We start from the raw sequence: 27,092 nt of genomic DNA on the forward strand, positions 1-27,092 counted from the left end.
AGAGAGAGAGAGAGAGAGAGAGAGAGAGAGAGAGAGAGAGAGAGAGGGAGAAAGAGAGAGGGAGAGGGAGAGGGAGAGAGGAGCAAGTTCAGCAAGAGAAGCAGCAGCAGAAACAACAAAAGAAGAAACAGGAGGAGGAGGAGGAAGGGGGTAATTGAAAGAAGCAGAATAAAGAAAGAAAAGACAGCCCCCACTGTAATTTTGCCTGGTGGTAGAGCTGATTGTTCTGGAGCATGAGGGGTTGGGGTATCCACTTCTGCTCCCTCCCCAGGCAGCCAGTTTGACGCGGCTGGCCTGTGTTTTCACAAAGAAATGAGCTACATCCTGGTGACAACCTGGCAGACAATAGCTTGGAATACCCAATACACGCAAGTCCAGTTCCACCCAGTGCCTCTCCCAAGTGCCCCGTTTGGGACTTGAATAGCTGGAGTAATGCTCATGTCCTAGCACCATTTCCTCAACATGATGTCTATAGGAGAAGAGATATTTCCACCCATCCATGTATGTATACACACACCACACACACACACACACACACACACACACATACAAAATAGGCAGTCTCCATTTTGCAGAGCAGACATTTGGAAACAACCTTGATTTACAAAAAGACCTCCAAGTATTAGAACAACACTGGTTTGTTTTGTTTTAACACATCATTTCTCCAATAAGATCAATGAGGACCCTTCCCCTTACTTGAAGTCAGTGGTCCTCGACAGGGGATGGCTTTGTTCCCCAGGGGATAGTCTGTAATGTCTAGAGACATTTTTGTTTATCACACCTGGGGAGTGCCATTGGTGTAGCGTGGGTGCTGCTAACCATCCTACAATGCACAGGACACCCCACCACCACCCTGCAAACAAAGAATTATTGGGCCCAAAATGTCAACCTTGCCAAGACTGAGAAGCCTTACTTGAAACCAATATATGGAAAATTCCATCAACACCAACTTGGCCAGGGTAGCACAACACTGTTCTGTGGTGATTAAGAAAGAGAACCAGCTGCACCCTTGAAACCACAGATTCCATCTGATTAGCACTTATCAGATATTTAACAGAAGATTGAAATCCATTGTTATTTCAAATGCCCAATTACCTCAGACTCCATTGATGAATCACCAGCCCTGAGGCACAGTTGCAAAAAAGTTTTCCATGCTAAGAGAAATGAAAAAGTAGTGCCAGCCGGCTACACTCTCTTAGGGCTAGTGGTTATGAATAAAGGTATAATCTCTTGAGATGGTAAACTGGCCTCACCTAACACATGTCCTAAGAAATATTCATATCTTTTGACACAATAAATATACTTCTATGAATTTACCCTAAATAACTGGAGATGTGTCCCAGATTTTATTTAATAGTTAAGGCCTATTAGTTAATTCAACTAATTCAGTGAACTGATATTCATCAAAATGTCATTAGCAATAAAAAATTGGAAATAACCTATATGTTCAAAAGTAGATGGTAATGAAATAAACTCTAGCATATCTGTATCAGGGAGTAATAGGCATTGAATACAATCATTTCAAGTGATTTTGACATCATATGAAATCGTTAACTACATAATGTTAAGTCATAAAGCAGGAAACAAAAATATAAAAAGCATGAGTAAAATTTTATAAATATTTATATACAAATAAAAGGAAATAAAATAGTGATGGAGTTATATATGATACATATTATATATTTTATTTTTTGTAGTTTTCAAATTTTCTTCATTAACATTTAATTTTTTAATCACTTTTTAAAAACCAGGCTTGTCCCCTTCCAAACAAGCAGTGTAGGATACTTGTGTGGGGAATCTGTCCAGAGAAGAGAAATTGTATGACTATATGGATATCAGTTTCCCGAGGAAACAACCCAGCCAGATAATCCCACCGTGAAGCCCAGAATAAACTCATCCTACTTCATGAGATCAGGGTCTGAAATGATCTTTGAGCCCCCACTTTCTCCTATGAGCAGACAGCCATGGGTCATGAGACATCTCAACAAAGACCCCACAACGCAAAATAGTGACCAAAACAAATCACAAAGTCAAACAACACAAAACAAAAACCAATCAAAGGACACAGAAACTAATCAGAGGGAAGTAAACCTCAAAAATTCAAAAGATGTGTGATTAATATCCTCAGAGATAACAGAAGACTGTGACTCCATAACCAGTGAATAGAGTACTCCCAAAAGGAGCGCTCCAAGGAAAAGCAGCAAAGATCTCTGGGCTTTGTGTATCTATACAAGCTCAGAAGAAACCTGGGAAAGGAAAATGGGGAAATCTTCCAGGAAGAAGAGCAAAAAAAGTAAGAGAAAAAGAAATAGAAGCAGAAGCGTAAGAAAATGATAGGCCCTGTCTTGAAAGTTCAACAGTTGAGTAACAGTAGGTCCTAAAAGAGAAAAGAGACAACAGAAAGAAAGAAATATTTAAGAAATAATTCAAGAAAATCTCCCTTAAGGAGATTATTCATATTTACAGATATATATCAGTGAATGCCTAGTAGAGATAACGTCACTCTCTTTTTTTCTTCCTCTCTCTTTTTCTCAGTGATGGTTGGGTTATGGAACAGGGATAACTGCAGGACATACATTATGTATACTATTATCAAATAAACATTTTGGACTTGTCCCCTTCTCATGCAGAGAATGATTGGCATTCCAGAAGAGTATAGAATGTGGTCTCATGTACCAACTGGCACACTCTTTTAGATTCCTGGGAACAGTGTACTCTTTTTGAGAAGCACAGTTCACTCTACAAAATCCAAGGAGTACCTGAATATGTTTTTCCAGGCTCTTGTCCATCATCTAACTCTTGCCTTCTTCTCTTACTCTATCTTCACGATGATGTAATAATACTGATTTATTCACTGTTTCCAAACTCAGGCTTTTTTCTGAACCTTCAAGCCTTTGCATAAGCTAATTCTCTTGCTTCAAGTGACTCAACCCAAAACACACATACAAATGCACTTGAACACAAATACATTTCCAACAATGCCACTGAGTACAGCTGGGAGCACTGTGTTTTGCACAGTCTGAGATACGAAGGTTATCAGGGACCGTAATTCAGCTCAAGACGCCATGTCCTTGTTGTCCAGATGGGGCAACTTTTTGTAATATGCACAGAGATACCATATAGGCTGCTCCATTTGATAAACCTTCATCATTTCTTCAAAAATCAACTTAAACGTCACTTTCTCAACATTCCTGAGCCTGCCACACCACTGTTCCTATTTATTATCCTTTTCTTTAATGTATTGCACTGACTGTAATTATTTGTTTTTACATGTGTCTCTCCCTTACTCAACTGTAAAACTCCAGTAATCGGAGTCCAAGACTTATGCATTTTGGTGTCACTCTACCTGTCACCAACCAAGGGCTTGCTGACCGATGTACACAGAAGTTGAGGCCAAGACATTAGGATTTTGAGAAAAGAAAGAGCTTTAATACAAGGTTGACGAGCATGGAGACAGGAGCCCCTTGCCCCGGCACAAATCTGTCTCCCTAAATTTTAATGAGTTTAGGGTTTTTATGGGATTTAAACAAAGAGAGGTGGAGACAGTGACATTATTTAAGTTGGCATAGATTGATTGATTATGTTTCAGTTATAGTCAATAGGGAGAGTGCAGGGGCAGGTCAGAGAAGCCCGTGAAAGCTGACAAAAGCCAGCTGGGGTGAGCAGAAACTGACTGTAAATGAGGGTGTAAAGGAAGTCCAAGCTTCTGGGTACAGCAGTTTTATAGATCACTCAGTGAACGTAAGAAAACAACTATAACAGCAAGTAAAGGAATGGAAAGAAGCTACAGACAGGCTGTAAATTAGGGCTGTAAAGAGGGGAAAGCATTTGGTTACAGCTGTGTCATAAATCGCTCAGTTAATGTAAGATAACAACTACAAAAAGTAAAACCACTGTAGTCAGTGGTTACAGACCTAGCACCTTGCCTGCCCGGGAGGTAACCCCAAGCAGATATTAGTTCAATGAATGAAAAAACCTTCAGTATAATCTTAGGCAAATGGCAGGACCTCCATGAATTATAGTTACTTTAATTTGCTGTAAACTGCGAAGCCTGGATAAAATGATTTCTAAAATGCCTTCTAGCGTGAACATTCTATGATTAATATCCATGAATTTGAATTTATATAGCTTTAGGGGAAACAAACACAAACGATCTTGAGGAGTAATTATAGCCAGTTTCTTAATGCTTCCTCACTTCAAAAGACAAGATGGCAACAATTTGAATTGCACGTTTGCTTGTTTGATTGGTTGCTTGATTAGTTCTACTTAACAAAGAAAATAGCTGGTCTACTTAAGACTTTAAAATGATGACAGTATAGACATTTCCCTCCCCACCCCCCATCCACAGTGCTATTTCTCTTTAAACGTTGACAAATCTCCCTGCCACTCTCCCTGACTTAAATGCATTATTTAGCTGACTTTTATGACTATTGTTTTATCCACTATTTCAATAATGAATTTCTTTTCTCAGAGGGAAAAACAAACATTGAAATAGAAGTGTTGGGGATGAGGAAGGATCAAAGAACAGGTTCTTGTTACTTTGACAGAAATAGACATGAAGTGCACTCAGAACCCACCTGTCCCACGACTACCCACGAGCCAGCTGTTGGCCATGGACTGGCTTATTTTCTTCATTAAAAGCAAACAAACAAAAAACACATTCTCTCAGTAAATCTGAAGGTGTCTGCATTCACTGTCTTAGAGTTGGGAGGCATTTTTCTTGTTATGTCATGTTATGTTTTGTTATGTTTGGAGTCTGTTTGCTGCTGCAAAAGAAAAAATAAATAAATGTATTGACTCATTGCTCAGCCTGACATTTGTTAACTCAGAGGATTTTCAGAAAAATGGCCAAAGAAGGCCTCCTTTCCTCTTTGGAGCACAATTTCCCTTGTCTGTGAGGATTTAGGAAAAGCATTCCAAGTGATACATTAAATGCAGGGATTAAGGAGAGAATCTCTAAGTGCAAGCTAGTTATTTGGTTCCAATGGTAGAGAATGTACTGATTGATAATAGAAGTCAAAGAGGATGGACACGTGATAGACACCAGATCCTAGAATTTCTTTTGTGAGCCTCTCTTCTTCACTGGATGACAAGGGCAATGAAATAACCTGAGCCGGAATCCTACTTTAAATCGCTTCACGGACTATATAAGCTACTTGAGCAGGTGGGCTGGCAGAAATCTGATCGGGGTTTCCTGCGCAGGCGAATGGAGGGAGAGGATTAAAGCAAAGTCAGGATGATCTTTTAAGGTCCGTCCTAAATACCTCCGCTTCTGCAACACCTCCTCTCATGTCTCCAAGGCAGAATTAATAGCTCTCTCTCCATTACAGTCCAGGGAACTTCACACAGTCCTGTTATGACACTTCAGTATGGGTTGTTTATAGAACCATCTTCCCCACTTAAGTGTAAGGATATCACAGAGGGCTGCAGGGTCTTACTCATTTGTGTATCCTCCGTGAACCGCACAGAGTATTTAATAAATGCTGAATGAGTGAATGAATGAATGGGAGCAACAGCTGGTATACCAGCCATTGCCCTAAGCCCTACAGCTCCAGAAAGTGGGCAATTCTCATGGGGCCACCCAACTGGTAATTGAGGGAGCCAGTGTCTACACTCAGGTGGTGTTAGAGGCTGTTGCCAAAGGCATCACATCAATAGTTCATTAATAATGATTTTGCGAAGCTCGTATGAACAAATCCAACTGACCCTTGGAAACTATACATAAATTGAAAGAATGCACAGCACTGAGCAAACATCCTCCAAAGTGTCAGCAGACAAAGGACCGTGTGGGTCTCCTTACTATGCAGTCACCAAATACAACTCAAGATACAGAATAGGAAGACTTGGTGTCCAAGACATACCATTCTGAGCATGGGCAGAGGAAAGATAAAGCATGCCACACAAACATACACGCTTAAATTCTAAGAACTAGGCTGTATCAGCGCCAGCAGTCTGCAGTTCAGAGGGTGACGTGAGTTAAGTCTATCGAGGAGGCTCAGAGAAGGACCCCTGCTCCATCCCCAGGACCCAGGGGGTCCATGCTGGTAGGAAGTGGGTAGGGGAAGTCAGGCCTGTCTGATGTGAAAACCAGGAGCTCAGTCTCAGCATTCAAACATTCTAAACAGGAGCACAGAAGCACATGACACCAGCCACTTCTTATTCTTCTTAATTGCTCCACTTAATTATTTATTCATGCAGCCCTTCATCCCAGTCACCAGCCCCCTCTGATTCAAGGAGCTCTTCTGCTAGCCTAGGAAGGAACCAAATGGGGTTTTCCTCAAAAGTTGATTCACCCTTCAACTCAGATGCTCATGGGAAACATGCATCTTTTAAATCCTGTCTTTATTATATATTTTCTGCCTAGCAAACCTCCTCTTGTGAGTTGGCAGAAGAAAACTAAACTTTAATCCTATCCGGTTTAGAACTTGTCATGAGGGTTTCCTTGCCTCTCACGTATTCCTGTGGTCTTTGCTCCACCTGGAACCACAGGACAAGGGATCTTGGAATGTGAGGAGAGGGACGGGTGCGAAGTTCCCCAACTCGAGATGGCGGGGAAGAGTCTACAGCCTCTTCTGACTCCCACGGTGTGTGGGCACAGGTCCTGCTGGCTGGCCTGGGTCTTGCTTGCCCTGCTGGCATTCTCCATGAAAACCTGCTGAGCCAGTGACTCAGTTCCAGCCCTTTCCAGTTGGCTTGACCTGACTTGGCCCTTGCTATGCTACGGGCTCTGAGTGAGCACCATGTCTTCCCTCTGGCCCCTTTGCTAGGAAGCCCACCCCTGTCTCTGGAGGCAGGTGTGTTGGGGGTTGGGGGGTCACCGTACCTCTCATCACAGTGAGACCCATGACAGCCAATGGCACCTAGCTCAGCTGTCCTAAATGCATAAGGAAACTCTTATATCCCACCCAGGTAACTCAGAAAGTGTGAACCACCTGGAAACTTCAAAGTCTCCCCTACCAAACCATACCATGATGTCACATATACTTGGATGTGCCTATGTTCCAGGGAAGCTGAAAACACAGTCTCCTCCCAGAGTCCCCAAAGGGGTTCAAGGCATGGACAACCTCTGTCCGAGAGTTCTGTCCCCATCTCAGCTGAACCTAAGTACCGAGAAGGAAAACGAGGCCCAAGTCTCTCCAATGCCTGGTTCAATCTCCCTTTCCCAGTCTCCCTTCCTTCCACAATCCCCTGGCATCAGAAGTAACGGTTGGGTGTGAGCAGTGGAACCTTCTTTTCTCAAAAGAGGAGCTCTACGATGTGTGGGGCCAGGTTTTTGCTATGCTCAAGTTTGAGGGATTTAGAAAATCATCTCTCAAAACAATAGCCTGGCCTTGAAGATTCCTATAGCCTTGCAATATCAGCAGCAGAAAATTATTAACTCTTCCTCCTGTTGTTAACATTCTCGACTATCATTCATTCCTCATCTTCTCTCCATTGAGCAGACACCCTGCTGGCAAGGGAGAAGGTCACACTTGGATAAGAAACAGAAAAGAATATTGATATTTTTTCCCCAAGTATGTCTCCAGTTACTTGGAACTGACAACCTGTTATTATATCAAAAAGGATCATCTTGTAGAATTTATCAAACTTTCCCAAGAAATTATCAGAGTGAGGGTGACCATTGTTGCCTGACACTTCAAGTCATGCTTAATTCAGCCATAAATCATAAATAATGTAATAAATTTATGACTTATTTTAATCATAACATCTGCTCATGCTACTCGCCTCCTTACAACTCTTCACTGCACTGAAAATAAAGCTAATCCAAAAAACCTTAAGATGACCCTGACCTTCTTTTAGCTCCTTGAATGGGCCAGCATCTTTCCCAGTGCACAACCTTCCCACACATTCTGCCTTCACCCTAAAATCCCTTCTCAGTCATTCTCTGTATGTGATGACCAACCTCCATCACCTCTGGAAAGTTCCCGGCACTGCTCTAGTTTAGGTGCCCCTTGATACACGTGGGCATTGTCCAGAGAATGTCTAAAAATTTCCATTCAAAACGGAGCTGTATGCAGGATTATTTGACCAAGGCTTGTCTTTCCCTCTGGCTTGTGGGTGCTGGGGGAACAAGGACGAGATTCCAGCTCCACAGCATACCATAAATGCCTAGAGCTTACATATCACACATCACCTAAGGTGGAATGCTGACCACGCCCACACATTCTTCTAGGCTCTTTATCTGGGTTAATTTCTTGAATGCTCACAACACCTGCTGAGGTGAACTGGGGTCTGCCCTCACCTGTATTTTGCAGCTGAGGAGACTGTGATATCCAAACTAGCAGGGTTCTCCCCAAAGGAGTCCAGCTCTTAAAAGTCTAGGATCTCAACGCCATCACTGTAGCATGAGTTTTGCTCCAATGAGCCTAAAATGGGGAAGGGAGGGTCATTAGCTAAAACCATGTGCTCTCCACACAGCTCTACATGGGCTTCCCTTTCGTATTTATCAAGTATACAGTGCATTCTACTTTCATTGTTTCTAGTACTTTAAAATTTTATCCTGGAGTAAAACAGACACATGAGAGTGATCTCCCTTTATATATATATCTCCAGCTTGATCTGCCAGGAGAGATTGCTGTTGACCCTGGGAGATGGAAACCCACCTGTTTTTAAGTCAGAGCCACAAGGTGCACATGAGCACTGGATATGCCCCAAAGAAAACTTACGGCTTTGAAATTATTTATTTCCTTGTTTCACATACTTTGTGAGTAAAGCACCACCTCCTTCAAATTTTGCAAACCCCAAAGTTATTTACCCATATTACCCATCTATTTATCTCAGATTCATTTACCTTGTATAGGAACAATTTTCAAGGTTCCAGTGGCATTCTTTTGATATTACAATTTCATTAAAGTCAATTTAAAATAGTTTAGGTGGACATAATTGCGGAACCTAATCATGACATCTCATCCTAAGTACCTGTCATGCATTTTGTACACATATACATAGGTAGGTAACATTTCCATGCATATGTATATATATATATATATAATGCTTAATATAAATGAATACATAAACTTATATCTGAGCTTTCTCTTGGATCAAACTTAGGAAATGCTCTTGACCTCATGCTTCATTTTGTTCTGTTTTACCACCCAAATTAGCATGTAGACCATGTCAGACTGGGCATTGCAATTAAGTCACTCACAATTGAAAATAATCCTTCTCTCCATTGATCAGGGATCTTCAAAATCTTTTGAATACACAGTGCTCTACAGTAACATAATGTATTAATCCAGTGCTGGCCCCACACAACTCTAGTCCTCTGTTCTATTTACTCCATTCCCTTTTCAAGCTGAGATGCCCTCGGCAATCAACCATCTAATGTCATTGTGTTCTGAACAAACACACTTCAATTTCAATTGCAGTGCACAGAGGATGATCCCCAAGATGACAAAACATGACTGAGAGCTAAAAGCAGATAAACACATGTATAACCTTTTAAAATACAATACAAAGGCAAAACTCTCTTAGACAACAGCAGAATTTTTCAACCTATTCTGTCATTTCTAACTTCTATTAGCTGTTTTTCTCATTCCACATAATGAAAACAATCTGACAATCAACACTTTTTGAACTTCATATTAAATAAGTCATTATGGCTTTGGTGATCATAGCAAAAATAAGTTAACATCGTAATTGTCAATTCTTTAAACTGATCCAATAATTCATGGCCAACTAACAGATGAACAATAATGCAAAAATTAAAAAGAATGGTTTTTGAAGAATTTTCAGTTATGTGAAACAATATTAGTGATGAAATAGGCAGAAAACAGTATACCATCAGTGTACACATTATGCATATACCACTTTATTAAAATTGTCTAGATAGATGAGGGATAGACTTATGGATGCTGACATATACAGATAAATAAATACAAATAATAAGAAGGAAAAAGAAAAACCCACCGGAAGATGTGCCAAAATCTTAACTATTTAGAGCCATATGGAAGGATTTCTAAAGAATCTTTTTTATAAAAGAGTTAATGGGAACTTTAGGAATCAAGACATCCTGATCATCTGAGTCACCACCCACGACCTTTCCCTAAATATGAAGTGTGGATGAGTATATGCTTATTTGTACCTCTATGCCTGCTTACTCAGGATTATTTTTTCAAATTGGTTCAAGCCAACGCAATTAAGGGAAATTATATTTCATGTCAAAATGTAATAGTTTTTGTCGACTTCAAGATTTGCTTGCCATTTAATCTTTGAGACTATTTTGGTTTCAATGATGATGAATAAATAAAATTTAGCATTGAGGCCACATATGAATAACAATAAAACATTATCCGTAAATTCATGTTTTTATATATATATACACACACACACACACATACATGCATGCAGGATAATAAAGATACTGGTAAGCATTACATAATCTGTGTGTATCATATCGATAAACATTACTGACTCGGTTGTCAAAGCAGCTCCAAAGGGGGGTCCTAGAGAGAAACCCCAGGCTAAATGGCCACCTGCCCCCTTCCCGCTCCCCGGACATCAAACATCACGGTTCCAATCCCACGTCCCCCTCCCCTCCCCATCCCCTTGGGCAGAAAGTCACTTTCTAACTGCAAGATCTGAGAAAGCAACTTTATGCCACTTGGCCTCAGCCACAACATCCTCACCTGGAAAAAGGTAATAGCAACAGTAAGGCCTGCTCTGTTTAGTTTTGGGGGAGCTGTAAGTCTCAGCACAGAGATGGGTACACGCCTAGCAATCAGCAACCATGATCTGGTGTTGCTGCCAATCAATCAGAGAACTCCACCCCGATTAGCCCACGCTCTCCTTCCCACTTGCCACGTGCAGAGGTAGCCTGTGAAGGGACATTCGAGTTAACATCCTCAGACGAGCACAGCAGTCAGCAAACACGGGCCTGTTCTGTGGGCCCCTGAGTATGCTCACGCTCAACCATTTCTGTATTGCCTGTCTGCTTTCATGATAATAAAGCAGGGTATGTGTCCTCTTTGCTAAAATACTGACAACCTGTCCCTTTACAGAAAAAGCTTGCATAACCCTGGACAAGAATCTTGATGCAGCACATGGATAATAATTTCCTTCCATGTTGAAGGTTTTTTCTTTTGTAGACATATTGTCAGAGCACCTGGTTGCTTACACTGGACATGAAGTCCAGTGTCTCAATCCATTCCAAGTGCTTTGAAATGCTACGTGATGATGTAATTGCTTAAATATAAATGATGATTTATGAATCACAGGTTTAAATATTCAAGCAAAAATATAAACTACTAAAGACATGAGAGAGAAAACAGCAGTAATCAGATCCTGCCTCACCATAAATTCCCAGCTAAGTCAATCATGCCATTTTTAACAGCAAAGAAGACTAAAACAGTGACATCTTCCCTATCTCATTGGCTACATAATTATAACCTCCTACGATGTCTTTGTAGGGTTTTCATTCTGTAACGACTCTTGAGTAGAATTCCCAGTGATCAGGCTTTTGCTAGAACAACTTCCACGTTGGTAAAACTGTCTCTTCCTAACACAGCACAGCCTCGATTTTCTGAATAACTCAAGTACACCAGAGTAAAACATATGGACCCTGAGTGGATGGAGAGTGTTTAGGGGCAAGAACATCTCTGATGTGCCTCGCCGTCGAAGATGGTGATGCACAAGGTAGTCCAGAGGATGGGCTGTCATTTCTTTTCCCCAAATGGAAACCAGCGCCCTCCTTTTTCTCCTTGTGTGGCTGACAACCATGAGCCCACAAGGCCCATTTCGGGGTGAAGATTCCCCATGCTGTCTGAAACTCCCAAATTTGCATCCTTGTCCCCTTCCTTTAGAAGGGGAATGTATGTGTCATGCTAATGAGAGCAGTTCTGGCAAGTCTTAAAGAACTTTATCTCCACTCAAAAGAGCTTGTGTAAAATTGAGGTGCAATTAATGAATCTTTCATTGAAACAGCCTAGCATGCTCTTAATGGTAGGAAATAAAACTGAATTCTAAAAACGAGACTATGGTCAATTCGGGACACCAGAGTACCCTAACCCTAACCCAGAATTTGAAAAGTCTCCACCATATAACTCTCCTTTCAGAAGACTCATTCTCTCCACCCAAGCCCAGTGGTTTATTTGGTTCTTTGTTAGGGATTCTGTGACTTTTGTGTCTGGGGAGCATTTCTTTGCAAAGTGTAATAACTCCCATCATGAAAAAAGATTGGTTTTAATGACAATAACTGATATTGCACCATCAATTACTATGAAATTGCTATTTGGTGATAAAAGGGCTATAAACTTAAACCCTCATACACTGGTGGCTAAGAAGGAGGAAAAGACACCCTTGGGAAACCATAATAATGAAAACATCCAACCCAGCAGTAAATTGGGACAAGGGAAATATCCTTTTGGGAATAAAGTCTTGCCTTAGGGGAGGAAATGAGCTGGTCTGATCCTCCAAATATCAACTATCATTTGATAGCCACACCAATGATGTCTTCATATTTTTGGAAAATAAGATTAGAGCCCTCCTTATTCTTTTAACTCCATAGGGCAATACACATTCCATCATCACTGAAACAAAAAACCTGGTAAGCAGTCTGAAAGTTCCAGAAGTGATAAGGGAGGTACTGTGTCTCCTTTTGTTGGTGAAATTTGCTGATTCTTACCTTAAACTTGAAGCTCCTCCTCACAGTTCCTTTCGCCTCATTTCCTAAGCCTGGGCTGCTACACAGGTGTTTGCCGAAAACCTGGACAGATTGCAGAAAAAAAAAAGTCAGTGAAACACGTTTATGTCTTTCTCCTGTGTTTCAACGACGGGGAAATGTCACTTGCTTTGAGGGAGCAAATCCTGGGAGACAGGGTGTGAGGGAAAGCGAGCCGGTTCCCCCACAATTCCCTCCGAGACTGAGTTAAAGGTTGGCCGGACGATGGGGTAAGAATCAGGTGAAGTCAGGCGGGATTCTGACCCGAGGAGGCGGTTTGCAACCCTAAGACGGAGAAGCCCTTTAGATAATATTGGGTGGGGAGTTAAATCTTACTGAAGTTATCATCTTTCATTTCCAGGTATCTCTTATAAGTACATGGCTGCACAGACTAAGATATTCTTGACTACGTGCTGGGGAGGGAGAAATACAAAGAGAGGAGCAGGGATTTTGGGTCCAAGGGAGAGTCAAGGCAAATAACTTTGCTTAGGAAGTTACCTGTTTCTAGACAAGGCGTTTTGCTCCCAGTAAGCGTGGCAGTGTCGTCGGCAGTCGCCGCACTCGTAGAGTGTCAGCGGGTTAGAGCCCGGGGCCCAAATCCCACCTGGAGAGGGAAGGGAGGGGTTGGAAGACACACCACGGACAGCGCCAGGGGGGTCCCTCAGGACACACAAGCCGGAGCTAAAGGCGGCCTCACGGCAAACATCTAAAATGGCAGGAAGACCCGAATACGACAGACAACAGGCGTGAGGCCGGAGAGGAGGGGCCCACGGCAGGCTTGGAATTTCCCACCCGAAGTCTCACCAGCGTGGCGATGAGGGATTGCTTCCACCTGGTGTCCCAACTCCAGGTCACAGACACCAATCTGGAAGTCTCTAGCCTCACCACCACCACCGCAACAACGGAATACAAGGAAATCCTCTTCAGATCTGTCTCCCTCACCTCTTCACAGATAAAACTGATTCCCAAGAGGCTAGCAGAGGTAATGACCATGCAGTCAGCATGTGGTTGGTGCAAGGTGTGCTCGGGGAGTAGAAAATTTTGGTGTTTTAGTTGGAAGCTGGTTATTTGCTTATGTTTGAGAAGAAGGAAAAGAGGAGGAGGAGGAGGAGGAGGGGGAGGGGGAAGGGGAGGTGGGGGGAGAGAGAGGGAGGGGGAGGGGGAGAGGGAGAGAGGGAGAGAGGGAGAGAGGGAGAGAGGGAGAGAGGGAGAGAGGGAGAGAGGGAGAGAGGGAGAGGGAGAGAGGGATGAGGCTAATAATATCCACCTGGGAACTTTGGCCAAATGGAGCACATCAGATTCTTGGAGTTCGAGCAACCCATTTTCAAAGACAGCTCTAAATCTGTCTCACTTACCATGAAATAATTATTGTAAATGTAAAATAATAGTGCTAATACCCCATACAGACAACTCCGTGAGATTCCATTCTGTCGGGTTTAGGAGGTATGAAGTTATCAAGCTGGGGGTGGCCTCCTTCTCCCATTGGGTATTCGGCACTTCCCACTCCTGTGTCATCTTTTTCCATATTGGATCCCCTCTGTGGGAATTCCTGGTGGGCCACCCTGATTCCAGCTTCCTATCTCAGTGGTGCCCATCTTGTGTGTCTCACTCTCATTTTCCCTTCTCTCCATCTCATGCCCAGGCCCATTGCTGTCATCCTGGCCACACACAGCCTAGGACAAAAAGCTGTCGTTACTATGTCACATGCTTCCTTTGCCTTGCTCCTGCGTTTTCTTCCTTTTCTTGAAGGCTGATGAGTTAGCTCTCAGTTGCTCTATCTTCACATCCAAGTGATAGACTCTGAATCTCCACTCTGGGTTTTGGTGGGAAGGGGGTAAAACTCGTCGTTTGATGTGTTTTGGTTCTGGGCCACTTGGGCTTTCTAGTTTAGGTTAAAAAATTGGATTAATTTGGACCAAGCCAAACTACTTCCCCATTGGTTTTTTTTTTTTTTTTTTTTTTTTTCATTTATATCAAAATTGTAGTGGATTACTTAATGTCCCTATGGCTCTTTGCATGCATTTCCCTCAAAAACACAAAAAGATTGGTGGCAAATTGAGAACAGGATCTGTGTCCTCAAACTTGGGGAGGCTGGGAAATTCAGCATCACCCATTGTGGCCACTTGGCTATCTGGTATGGGCACCCTCATAAGATCTTTTAAGGGCGATTCTCCTAGTTGAATCAAATGACTATGGCAGTCATAATAAAAGAACTGTTTTGTTTTGATATTCTAAAAGAAGCAAGATAAGCCACACCCCAAATTTCCCTCTATATCTGTGTGGATTGCATACAATTAGCCCAACAGCTTTTAATTTTACATAGCATCAAATGTAGGGCTAATTGTTTCAGGTAAAATTTGACTCGTGCACTAGATAGCAGCAAAACACATTTAGATTCAGACTCCTTTACTGAGATTCAGAGTTGAAGACTTGATTTCCACTTTGCTGAGACTTTTTATTTGATACATCTGTACTTTTTAATCTCACAAGTATTCACGTTCAGTTTTCGCTAAGTTCTAGGCAGCATTTCCTTTCATAAATGATCTGGTTGGGGTGTTCCTAAGCATAATTTCATGGATGCTGTGCTTTATGCATTTGTTTATTTAATAAACATGCACTATCCAGTACCCATAAGACAGTCTACAAGTCTAACCACTGGGTTAGCGCTTGAGAACTTGAAGAGTGACTCACATGACCTCAGTTTCCATCCTGACTGCCACCTGACAGCTCTGTGACCTTGAGAAATACACTTCATCTCACTGGTCACCAGTTTGCTCATTTGTACTTCACTGGATTTGATTAGAATAGTGCTAGTCATTAGCGTCATACCCATGTCTTCTTTGATGAGGTGATGACAAGGGTGCCACCTAATCAACTTTAAAATTGAGCAAGAAGTGCAAACAAGGCTTGAGGTTACACTGGCTTGTCCTGATTAGAAGGCCTTTCTTTCAGATTGGAAGAACTACAGACAGGCTACTAAGAGTCAAATGATGCAAATACTCTTAAGAGAGTTGCTGTCTTTTGAATATGCTAACTGAGAACCCACCCACTGGGGGTGTGGTTTAGTGAGCAGGGAAAATAGTAGAATGGAACCTAAAACATCAAAGACATTTTGGGTTCATATAAATAAAACTGAATTTAAAAATAGGTAATTTTTAATTGTACTCAACTTGCTCAAGAAAATGTTGAAATTATACTTCCTTTGGGAGTTTTTAAAAAGCTGATCAAAAGTTTTCAGAACAGGCAATGCTGGTTTCTGGTTAGGATATAGACGTTCAAACAACTGTTGTTCCTACTGCAATAAGGAGGGAGAGGGAAAAAAATGATCCATTTTTAAAAATCCTACTAATTCCAAGCTACATCATCAGAGTTTTGGAACAGCAAGAATGTAAATTCCAGAATGGGTCCAGCTTTTCCTAGGTGGCACCCTTCGTTTCTGGAGATACCTGCTGGGCTGGTGGTGGGTGGAGGGAACCTACCAAGCTAAGTGGAAACCAACTGATCTTCTAGCAGTGCTGTGGGCTGGCATGGTGGATTGGAATCTTTAGGAGCCCCCAAAGCAGGGCTGATTCTCCCTGCCCCCCCATTAAAGACCTTAGCTGGGCATGTGATGCTAGCAAGGTGGGAGTCGAAGGGCTGGGTCAGAGAGCAGAGAAGGATGTGTGCTACCTTGCTGGGCTTGGCTCCCAGAGCCTTGCAGGAGGGACCCGACTCCCAAACACCCAGAGCTCACCCTCAAGATGCTTGACACGAGAGACAAATGAAGCTAAGTAGAGGGGCCACCCAGTGACAACCCAGCTCCACCACACACTGGGTATAAATGAGCATCTCCTCATTCCATTTGCCTGACAGTGACTTTATCCTCTCTCTCAGGAACACATTTTAAACCATATTAGTGAATGACCATTTAAAAATGCATTTCTGGGAGCTAGATCTAAGATGGAAGCATAGAGAGGAGTGGAAGCTAAGTAGTCCTCCTGGAACAACTAAAAACCAGAAACAACTAGTAAATAATCCAGAATAACTGCAGGGGGACAAATGTGACCGTCCACTCATCATACACCAACCTGAATTGGGAGGAATGCCTGAGATCATAACATAAAATCTGTAAGTAAAAACTGCAGATCCAAATCAGGAGAACCCTCCCCCACAGTCCGAGCTGCAAAGCCTTGTGGTGCCAGAGAGAAGCTTTCTCCCAGCAAGCAAATATAGCTCAGCTGAGCTCCAACTGGGGTTTTAAGTAGCGAGTGTGAACTGCTCACTATGAGGTACAAATCCCCAACAAGTAGACAGAGGCTTTGGGTGACGACTGACCTTGGAGAGCCAAAGGGTCACCTCAGACTAGCTCTGTTCCTTTTTCGACTCAGCGGAGAAAGCCTCAGCCATTTTCAGTTCCCAGTTCTGTGATCCAGACAAGGGTATAGCACAGGCAGAGAGAGACCACTGAAATGCTAATGACCTTCCCCTAGGGCGTCTATCTTCTCTAAGAGGAAAGGGGTGGGGCCCAGCTCTACTACCTGCCTTTCATTCAGAACTTGGGGAAAAAGAGCCACACCTCCCTACACCAGTCAAGAATTACAGGCTAACAGGTGCCACCTGCTGGGCAGAAAAGCACAGTGACTGGAGGTATCACAGGGTGTACCAATTTTCTAAGACATACCCTCAGGGAAACCGTATACTGAATATTTCTTCCTTCTGGGACCTTACCCCATTCTGGTCTGGGGAGGCCTGATTGGGGTAACCAAGGAAACCATGCCTAGACAACAGAAAACTACAACCTACACCAAGAAAAATGAGGTTATGGCCCCGTCAGGAGAACAAACTTGCACTTCAACTGTGATGCAGGAATTGAAAGAACTAATACAAGTCAATTCAAAAAGTTTAGGGAAGATATGGTGAAAGAGCTGAACCATATAATGAAAACACAGGACGTACATAAGGTAGAAATTGAAAGCTCAAAAAAAACAACTAGTAGAATCTATGGAAATGAAAGGAACAACACAAGAGATGAAAGACACAATGGAAACATACAACAGCAGATCTCAAGAGGCAGAAGAAAACACTCAGGAATTGGAGAACAAGGTACCTGAAAGCCTCCACACAAAAGAACAGATAGAGAAAAGAATGGAAAAATACGAGCAACATCTCTGGGAACTTAAAGACAAAATGAAAAGCAAGAATTTATGTGTCATGGGTGTCCCAGAAGGAGAAGAGAAGGGAAAAGGGGCAGAAGCAATAATAGAGGAAATAATCAATGAAAATTTCCCATCTCTTATGAAAGACATAAAATTACGGATCCAAGAAGCACAATGTACTCCAAACAGAATAGATCTGAATAGGCCTACACCAAGACACTTAACAATCAGATTATCAGATGTCAAAGACAAAGAGAATCCTGAAAGCAGCAAGAGAAAAGCGATCCATTACATACAAAGGAAGCTTAATAAGACTATGTGCGGATCTCTCAGCAGAAACCATGGAGGCAAGAAGGAAGTGGTGTGATATATTTAAGATACTGAAAGAGAAAAACCGCCAACCAAGAATCCTATATCCAGCAAAGCTGTCCTTCAAATATGAGGGAGAGCTCAAAATATTCTCTGACAAACAGACAATGACTGAGTTTGTGAACAAGATACCTGCCCTACAGGAAACACTAAAGGAAGCACTACAAGCAGAAAGGAAAAGACAGGAGTGAGAGGTTTGGAAAACAATTTTGGGAGATAGTAGCACGGCAATGTAAATACACTGAACAAAGATGACTGTGAATACGGTTGAAAGAGGAAGGCTGGGACCATGTGGGACACCAGAACAAAAGACGAACAATAAAGACTGGGACTGTGTAACTCAGGGAAACCTAGGGTGCTCAACGATTGTAATAAAAGGTACAAATATGTTTTTACATGAGGTAGAACAAATGAATGTCAACATTGCAAGGTGTTAGAAATAGGGTGGGATTGGGCGGAAAATACAATCAATGCAAACTAGAGGCTAGAATTAACAGAAACATTGTATTATGCTTCCTTTAATGTAGCAAAAGCAATATACCAAAGCTAAATGCATATGGGGGGGGTGGGGAATAGGGGAAGGGTATGGGACTCCTGGCACTGGTGATGTTGTCTGACTCTTTATTCTACTTCAGGTTAATGCTATCTTTCCTTTTGTCACCTTCTAGCTATCAAGTTTTTTGTTTGTTTGTTTTTCTCTTTTTCTTGCCTTTTTCTTTTGCCTCTCTACCTTCTTTGACTCTTCCTCCTTCTTTCTGGAAGAAATGTCCTTATATAGAGAGTGGTGATGGTGCTCAGTACATAAATACGTGACTATACGGGGAACCAATGATTGTTTTCTTAGGATGGAATGTATAGTGTTTGAACAAAACCATCTTAAAAGAAATGGGTTGATGAAGAAACCTTGAAGGCACTATATGGAGTGAAATAAGACAGACACATAAAGGCAAATATTGCAGGGTCTCACTGATATGAACTAATCATAATATGTAAACTCATAGACATGAAATATAAGTTACCAGGTCATAGAACGAGACTAAAGAATGGGGAGCGGTTGCTTATTATGAGCAGAATGTTCAACTAGGGTGAACTTAAATATTTGGAAATGGACAGGGATGACGGTAGCATGTAATGAGCATAACTAACAGAGCTAAAAGGTGTGTGAAGGTGGTGGAAGGGGAAGCTCATAGTCACGCATGTCACCAGAAGGAAAGTTGGAGGTTAAAAGATGGGAATGTATAAAACAGTGAATCTTGTGGTGGACACAGTCTGTGATTAACTATACAAATATTAGAAATCTCTCTCACAAACTAGAACAAATGTATGTCACTATAACTAGAGGTTAATAATAGAGAGGCATATAGGGAAAAAATATATACCTATTGCAAACTATATACTATAGTTAGTAGTATTTTAACATTCTTTCATCAACAGTAACAAATGTACTATACCAAAACTACGAATCAATAATGGATGGGGGGCATGGTTAGGTGTATGGGAGGATGTGAGTTTCCTTTTTTTTTGTCTTTGTTTCTTTTCTGGAGTAGTGAAAATGTTCTAAAAATTGAAAAAAAAAGTGTATTGATGGATGCACAGCTATATGGTGGTGCCGTGGGAAACTGATTGTACACTTTGGATCTTTGGATAGTTGTATGCTATCTGAACAATCTCAATTAAAAAAAAAAGTATAAGTAAAAAAAAATGCATTTCTGGGCTCACAGAGCATGATTTCAACTCTTCTTTCATAACCGAGCTATCTTTAAGAATACTGTATACTGCAATGTGAATTGCTATCTACCGCTGCTTTTGCTGTCTGTTTTATCTGACCCCTCCTACTTTACCATTACAATGAAAAGCCAAAGCTATTTAAAATAGTTGACAAAATAAAATTAAGTAAAGCTCTGTCCTGGAGTGGGGGAAGCATATAACATTTTAGTAGAGATGCTTTTGAGGCTTTACTTTCTCATATCAACACTTGGAAAATATTGATACATAGTAGCTCATTAAATGAATATCATTGGAAGGAAGGGAGGGAAGGAGGGAAGGAAGGAAGGAAGGAAGGAAGGAAGGAAGGAAGGAAGGGTGAGACAGAGAGAGAAAGAACAAACTGTGCTAACATTGAAAAGCCTAACCTAAGCCTGCAGATATAGATGACAAAATTTACAATTCCTATATGGTAGTACACAACTCAATATCCATGTACAGCATCATATAAGAAATTGACAAACAATAATTAATTGATGTATTTAAATTATAATCATGGGAAAGAAAAGGTTATGCATTTGCAAGGATATTTTGCTAAACAATGATTTAAAATCAACTCTAATCCATTAATTATCCTGAAATGCATTTGTAAAGGACAGTAAACATTCTTTTACCAACAACTCTAAAAAATAAAATTTCATTCAGTTTCATAGGATTAAAAAAAATCCTTTCTTTGCCAAGATTTAAAAAAAAGAGAGAGAAACCTATCATTCTCCTCACAACCAATATGAAATAGGCTTCCACATGTTAACTTGTTAACATTTGTATCTCAATCAATAGGAGTTTCACCTTTTAATTAAACTAGGTACTTCAAAAGCTCTGACCCCTTTGGGAGTGATCTTTTTAATCCTATTCTGTGTCTCTCTTCCTAAGGGGAGTTGATTAATAGAGCTACAGAAGTTTTACTGGCATGATTTCTTAGATCTTCTAATAACTCTATGAGCCTGAATAGGCTTCCTTTTATAATCTATCAAATGCTGAAAGTTTAACTAATGCCTGGCTTTTTTCAAGAATTTTCTGCTTTCTTTGATTATGTAAATGTTTGCTGGATAAGGGAACTGGAGGTTAGATGTTCTCCCAGGTTGTTGAAGAAGAGCTGCTTTAACTGACTTCAGAATGAAAGGCACCACATCATCAGTAGCAATTTTCCTTAAGACCCTGTAAAAGTTAGACTAGAAGAAGATTCCAGATTTAAAGGGGAACCAAGTATTGAAGTTTAAATTCAAGCATGAAATATTTCCTAAAGACTGGGTAAGCCATGTATGGTCTGGTATTATTTTTAAAATATGTCCCTATTTAGCAGAAAATGCCCACAAGATATCATATGAAATGGTCAGAGCACACTTAGATGCAGTTATTTATACTTTTTTTTTAAATTAAAAACCTCCACCTTGGAAGGATTTCAAGGCTAGATTACTGTAATAATGATTCACTTCTTCATAGCTATATATTTTCAAATGTGTATAGCATATTCAATATCTTTATATAAATATATATGCATGTGTATAAGTGTGTGTATATGAAATGTGGGAGTGTATGCACAAAATATACATAACACTAAAGAATCTTTAATTTATGAAATAAATATTTGAAAGGAGACAATAGTTTGACTATAAATGAATAGAGAATACCAAAGAGAATTTTAGAATGGGGAATGAATTTGGCCAGCTTTCTCATATTAATTGGCTCTGTGAAAATCTATAATCTTTGGCTGCTGTTCTTGAATTAAGTTTATGTATCTCACAAAACTTTTCCAGAAACTTTCTGGGAATAGGCTTAGGCATATGACTGATTATATTACTTATATTACAATAAATTTAATACTGATTTTTTTTTTAATCTACTTAGACCCAAATAAAACCAAAAAGACATTTTGTTTTTGGTCCTGAGCCCAAAATAGAAAATAAATGTGGCATAGAAACTTAGGAAATAAAGCAATTGAAGAAGAAGAAGATAAGATGACCCTTGGGAAGTTTATTTTAACATCTCTTTCTGAATAGAGTTTGAAGTTTGGAGACTAGATTGCAAACTAAACCTAGTGTTGAATTCCAGATGAATAAAGGTGCAATCAATGCACAAATGCCTCTGGATTTTGTCAACTCAGCAAATGACTACTTATGAAAATGTTCTTCCATTAAAACAGAAAACATCTTATTGAAAAAAATGTGGTTCTTAACTAGCTTTTTATTTTAAAAAACATCAAAGAAGTTTCCATTTGATTATGTGATCAAAGTAAAATAATTAAAAGAGGCTAGAATAGAGAACAGAGGAAGAACAAATGAAAAGCAGTTACTACTAATCCAAAGCAATTCTCCTTTAGCACCAAAGCCCCAACAGACATCTGTCTTTGGAGACAAGAGTTTCAGCAGACCTTGAGAAATACAGCCAAGTCAGGTCTGGATACTGGAGGGGAATTGAGGGAAAGTTTATTTGCGTTAAATAGACGAAATCATGCTATCAGATTCTCAAATGAACTGTTTGGAAAGAAGCTAAAGTCTAAACGAAGAAACACTGCAATTAGAGCTCTCGCCAATCTGAGCTCCAAGAAGGAAAGCTTTTATTCTTTGTTTGCTCCTCTTATCTGTAGCACTAGAATCATCTCTGGCACATAGAACATGAATGAACAAATTCAAAATGACTTATCCAAATTTCTATAGCTGGTTAACATTACAGTGAAGTCACAGAAAGCGTAATAAGAGAATCAAATCAGCTTGTATTTAAGGTACACAAGACGAGAGGCATTTTTCTTTTATCACACGTGTATTGGGTCACTCTAGTTTTCTTAATGGAACACATTAGCATGCATGTGTGTGTGCAGTTGCCCTTCAATTTGAGATAACCTCATCCTAGGAATGACTGCTTGCTTCCTTAAGAAGGAATCTCACCCCCCATATTCCATATCTATTAAAATTAGTCAAGAAAATGGCTTGAACAAGAGATATTCCTTTGGATCTCCAAGAAGGCTGAATCAGGACTGGGAAGTGGGTAACTGTTGGCTGACATCTGAAGGGTACAAGGCTGTTTTGAAATGGAGAAGCCAGCAGTTGAATGAATCGAGGTGAAACCAGTTTAATGAACCAAAGAGGAACGTGGGCAGACAATATGGTAGGGAAGGTTGCACTGGTGTCACCCACCATGGGACATGTGACACAGCTCCACAAAGGACAAGTCTTCAGGAGAGAGGAGTTGTCATCAACTCAAGTCTCCATCCATCTGACCGATGACTTAGCTGATGACACTGCACATAGTAACCAAATTCTACATCCCCACCTTCCATCATCCAACTTACATTTCCTGAACTTCTGCTATATTACAGGCACTGTGGATAATAAAGAATATAAGATGCAAAACAAGTGATCAGATGACCACTTTGGATTCAACGGTGTGATGGCTATTTTTTGTGGGGTGCCTGACGACAGCACCCCAGCTCTGCCACGGTTTACCTCTGTGTTAGTGGAGGACTTGCTTACTCGTGTGTGTGTTTTCTTCTGTAAAATGGAGATTAAACATAGAGCACCTACTTCTTGGATCAGCTGTGAGGATGAAATGAGTTAATGCATGTGTTAGCTCTTGTTTGAATGAGGTGAATGAGCAGAGACCCTATGCCAATATATGGCTGAGGAAGGAGTGGAGGAAGCTTGCCAAATGTACCAAGGACCATACTACAGAAAACTCCAGAAGGATACTTCCAGGTTTCCTGCCATGGGCAGAGAAAGGTCATTCCCATTCTTATTTTTAAAGGAAGGACTGGTGGAAAACTAAAACTAAAGTTGCATTTTAATTATGCCATGATTAAATGGAAAGGGGCAAGGTCTTCATGATAAGGAGGCAAAAAACCCACTACAGGATACCCACTCTCAAGTAAAAGCTCTCCTTGCACTACCCATGGTCCCTAAAGGTTTGGAATTTGCCTCCCACACAGTGTGTAGACCTATGCTGGGTGGTGGGGAGGGGGCAAATACAGGGTTCCAGCTTATGACCCACCTTCTCCTCACCCAACCACTATATGATCATGGGTGGCCCCTCATCATCCAGAAACACCATTTTGGTACGTCTGAGAGGCTGAGCCTTATTCCTTACCAATAAGCACACAGCATATTGGAATATTTCTTCCAAACAGAAAAGAAAGGCAGGTAGATGCTTTCCAGTCTCTGAAACTGCATCATAAATCCAGGTCCCAGCCATACACCCATTCTAGAGCAGAGTAGCAGATGTTCTCAGCAACCTCATGTTTTACAGAGTCAATATAAATATATTTATATATAAATATAAAGAGAATGTAGGTAAACTCTTTCCCATTTGGAAGTTTCTCCCTCTGAGCCTGTCCAAATTTTTATTTGTTTTCTAGTATGTTCTAATCATGCCTCTGAGACCTTTTCTCTAAGGCTGGCATAGTACTTCCCTGTGACCCTTAATTTCCTGTAGAAAGTAGCTTGTCTCCCAGGTTCCCAAGCTTGCTGCTCGGTCTTTAAATATATAACATCCGACACAGGATCACATGTGACTTGGTCTCCTGTGAGCAAGGCAAAGCCCTCTATACAGCAGGGCTTCCATGGATCACCTCTCCAGAACCAAAAACACCTACAATTTCTCTAGAAATGGAGAGTCCAATTTCAGGGTTAAATTTCTCAAGGAGGACTTTAGTTTTTCTCAAATTCCTAAAATCAGTGCTGCTCAGATTTGCTATTCTGGCAGGTATTTTAGTTCCAAATTCTGCCATCTTACAAACATATAATTTATAGTCACCTTGATATTCCTTTCTGGCATTATTCCAAAAACTGTCATGGCTCAGATTTGATCAGACCCCACTGTCCAGCTAAATGGTTCCAATAGTCCAGCAGTCAAGGAGAAATGTGTTTTTAACTTAGATCTAAAGTCATTATGTTAGCCAAGAATATGACTGAATGATACACTTTAGGTAAGAGATGCTAGATTGCCTTCCAACTGCTACTCCAACCCCATTCAAGTGGGATAATAGTTAAAGGAGCAGAGTCCAGCAACCAAAAGTGATTTTGAACTTGTTGTTACTGTGCTTGATGTCTACAATTGTATTTCTTGGATGCCGGGGCATGATATATTGTTTACCAACATGTTTTCTTCTCTGCCATCTGATTTCCTAATAACCAGAGGCTCCCCCGGCATCACAGTCTTCCAAACTTCTTGAGAACCTCCTCATGTAGGAGTAGCCTGAGGGGAGTGGGAAGAGCTGAACAAGCAAATTCAGTCCTCTCTTCAACAGGCAAGGCAAGGAAGCCAGCACATGTGCATTACTACTTCTTTCATGAGACACTCCTGTAGAAGCAGAACTCTGACAGAGCCTCCCACTCCAACGGTTGTGATAATGAAATGAAGTTCAAATATTGAGGTGACCTGTTACGTTGACTTGAAGCAATGAACCGACTCCTTAGCTTTTTCCAAACCAGCTCCTGTGACTGTGTCGCCCCAATGAAGCATCAGCTGCAACCACTCCATTCTCAAGGGGATGTCCTGCTTGTCCTTGTTTCATTGAAACGTGAAGAACACACCAAAAGGAGAGGGAACAAGTTCTACATCCTTCCTTGTCCACCGCACCACCGATAAATCGCTGCTTTGGAATTAGTCACTGTGTTATTAGAGCTCAGTTGGGGTTGCCTGTAAGTGTAGATGAGAGGTGAAGAGTTGTAGAAAAAGGGGAGCCAGGGGCCCGTGTTTATGCTGAAGCAGTTAGCCCTTCCTGTGCGCCCTTAGCCACTCCTGGGTCTCGGCCCTGTTGCAGGGCTGTCCCTGGAGAGCAGGGGATGAACCAGAGATGTGCATAAACAGCAAGTTTACGGGGAGCACTCCCCGCACTCCCCGGAGGGAGGAGAGGGCATGGAAGCAGGTGGAGGAAGGAGCTTGGCTGCCGGGCCTGGGAGTGGAGCCTGGGTGGACCCCACAGGAGCTCGGAGGCTGCCGTGGCCCTGCAGAGAGGTCTGGAGTCGGGTAAAAAGGAGAGGAGGGCTTTCTGTCCACCGCACCGAGCAGCCACTGGATGAAGGAAGCTTTGGAGAAAGAGCATGGCCTGAGGATGGAGAGAGGACTTCAGGAAAGGGCAGTCCTGGGGCAGCACTGAGCGCACATGGAAATCAATCCTCAGGACTGAAGGGGACCGAGCAGTGTAGCGTGGTCCCATTTACAGGTCCTGGGAGATCTCTCCAGGCGGCCAAAGCTGTCCAATGCACGCTGTGTCCCAGGGGGCCTTTATCAGAGTGCAAGTGAAGACCCCGAGCCCCCACAGAGCCCAGCTGTCCTGCACTGGCTGGGACCTCCAACCCTGGATGGAGGCCTTACAAGGGGTCACCGTGGCACCTTGAGCTGCCGAGAGGTGCTTGGCTGTGCAGGATTCTAAAGGGTACATGCTGTGTCCACCTGAATGCTAGAAGCAAGACTTCCTAATACTCTCAGTGCCAATGCTTTTAGTCCTTAGTGTGTAAATACTTACTTCAATTTCATCCACTTGAACTTGTAAAAGAAAATGCCTACAGTCACTCCTCTGTACTTTACGATGAGATTAGCTTCTTTGATAAGACAGGTATTTAGTAATGCTTTGAGGATAAAGGTCTTTGTGTTTAAAATATTTAAAAGATCTTAAACACTTAGGTAATTATATTTTAAAATATCATATAAATAATTCAAAGTAGTAATGACTAAATCCATCTTCTTATCTGTTTAAGGAACCATTTATATCGACTTTCCCTGATAATTTTTGGTTTTTTTTTGGTGCAACAGATGTTGTATACCAGGGCAAGGATACAAACGTCTCAACCTGAAGGAAATGCTGAGATTATAAAATATGAATGCGGGGTTAGCCTTCTATATTGGTGAGGTGCCAGGGTGGGTATCCTGTAATCACACAGTGTTTAAAATGTTTGAATAAAATGTTTTAACAAAATACCCAAGAGGTGGCAAAGAGACAACTCCAGCCCTTAATTCCCAAGACCTTTTAAGATGCCACATTACAAAGTAAAGAACCTTGCCATTTTCACACTGAATAGCCTATTGTCTTCCTGTCTAAATAAATCCTAATTTCCCAAAAAGGCATTGGTTTGATCAAGCACAGCAGAAGGTCAGCTTTAATAATTGAAAGGATCAAACCTTTTTGACCTAAGTCAAACAAAAAAGGGAAGTAGCTCAAATCAGGAGGAAAC

General features: G+C 41.4%; 1 protein-coding gene across 3 annotated transcripts in view; it reads right to left on the bottom strand.

Moving 5' to 3' along the window:
- STS (steroid sulfatase) overlaps positions 1 to 27,092 on the bottom strand; it is a 646,106-nt gene that overhangs the window by 300,653 nt on the left and 318,361 nt on the right. For all 3 annotated transcript variants that reach the window (XM_037821492.1, XM_037821493.1, XM_037821494.1), the window contains exons 10-11: positions 13,157 to 13,262; positions 12,623 to 12,703 (exon numbers count right to left, since the gene is read on the bottom strand). In XM_037821492.1, the coding sequence (XP_037677420.1) occupies positions 12,667 to 12,703; positions 13,157 to 13,262 (143 nt within the window). In that variant the 3' untranslated portion in view covers positions 12,623 to 12,666. The remainder of the gene's footprint in view (positions 1 to 12,622; positions 12,704 to 13,156; positions 13,263 to 27,092) is intronic.

The sequence above is a fragment of the Choloepus didactylus genome, chromosome X, assembly GCF_015220235.1.
Source record: "Choloepus didactylus isolate mChoDid1 chromosome X, mChoDid1.pri, whole genome shotgun sequence".
Taxonomy (NCBI): Eukaryota; Metazoa; Chordata; class Mammalia; order Pilosa; family Megalonychidae; genus Choloepus; species Choloepus didactylus.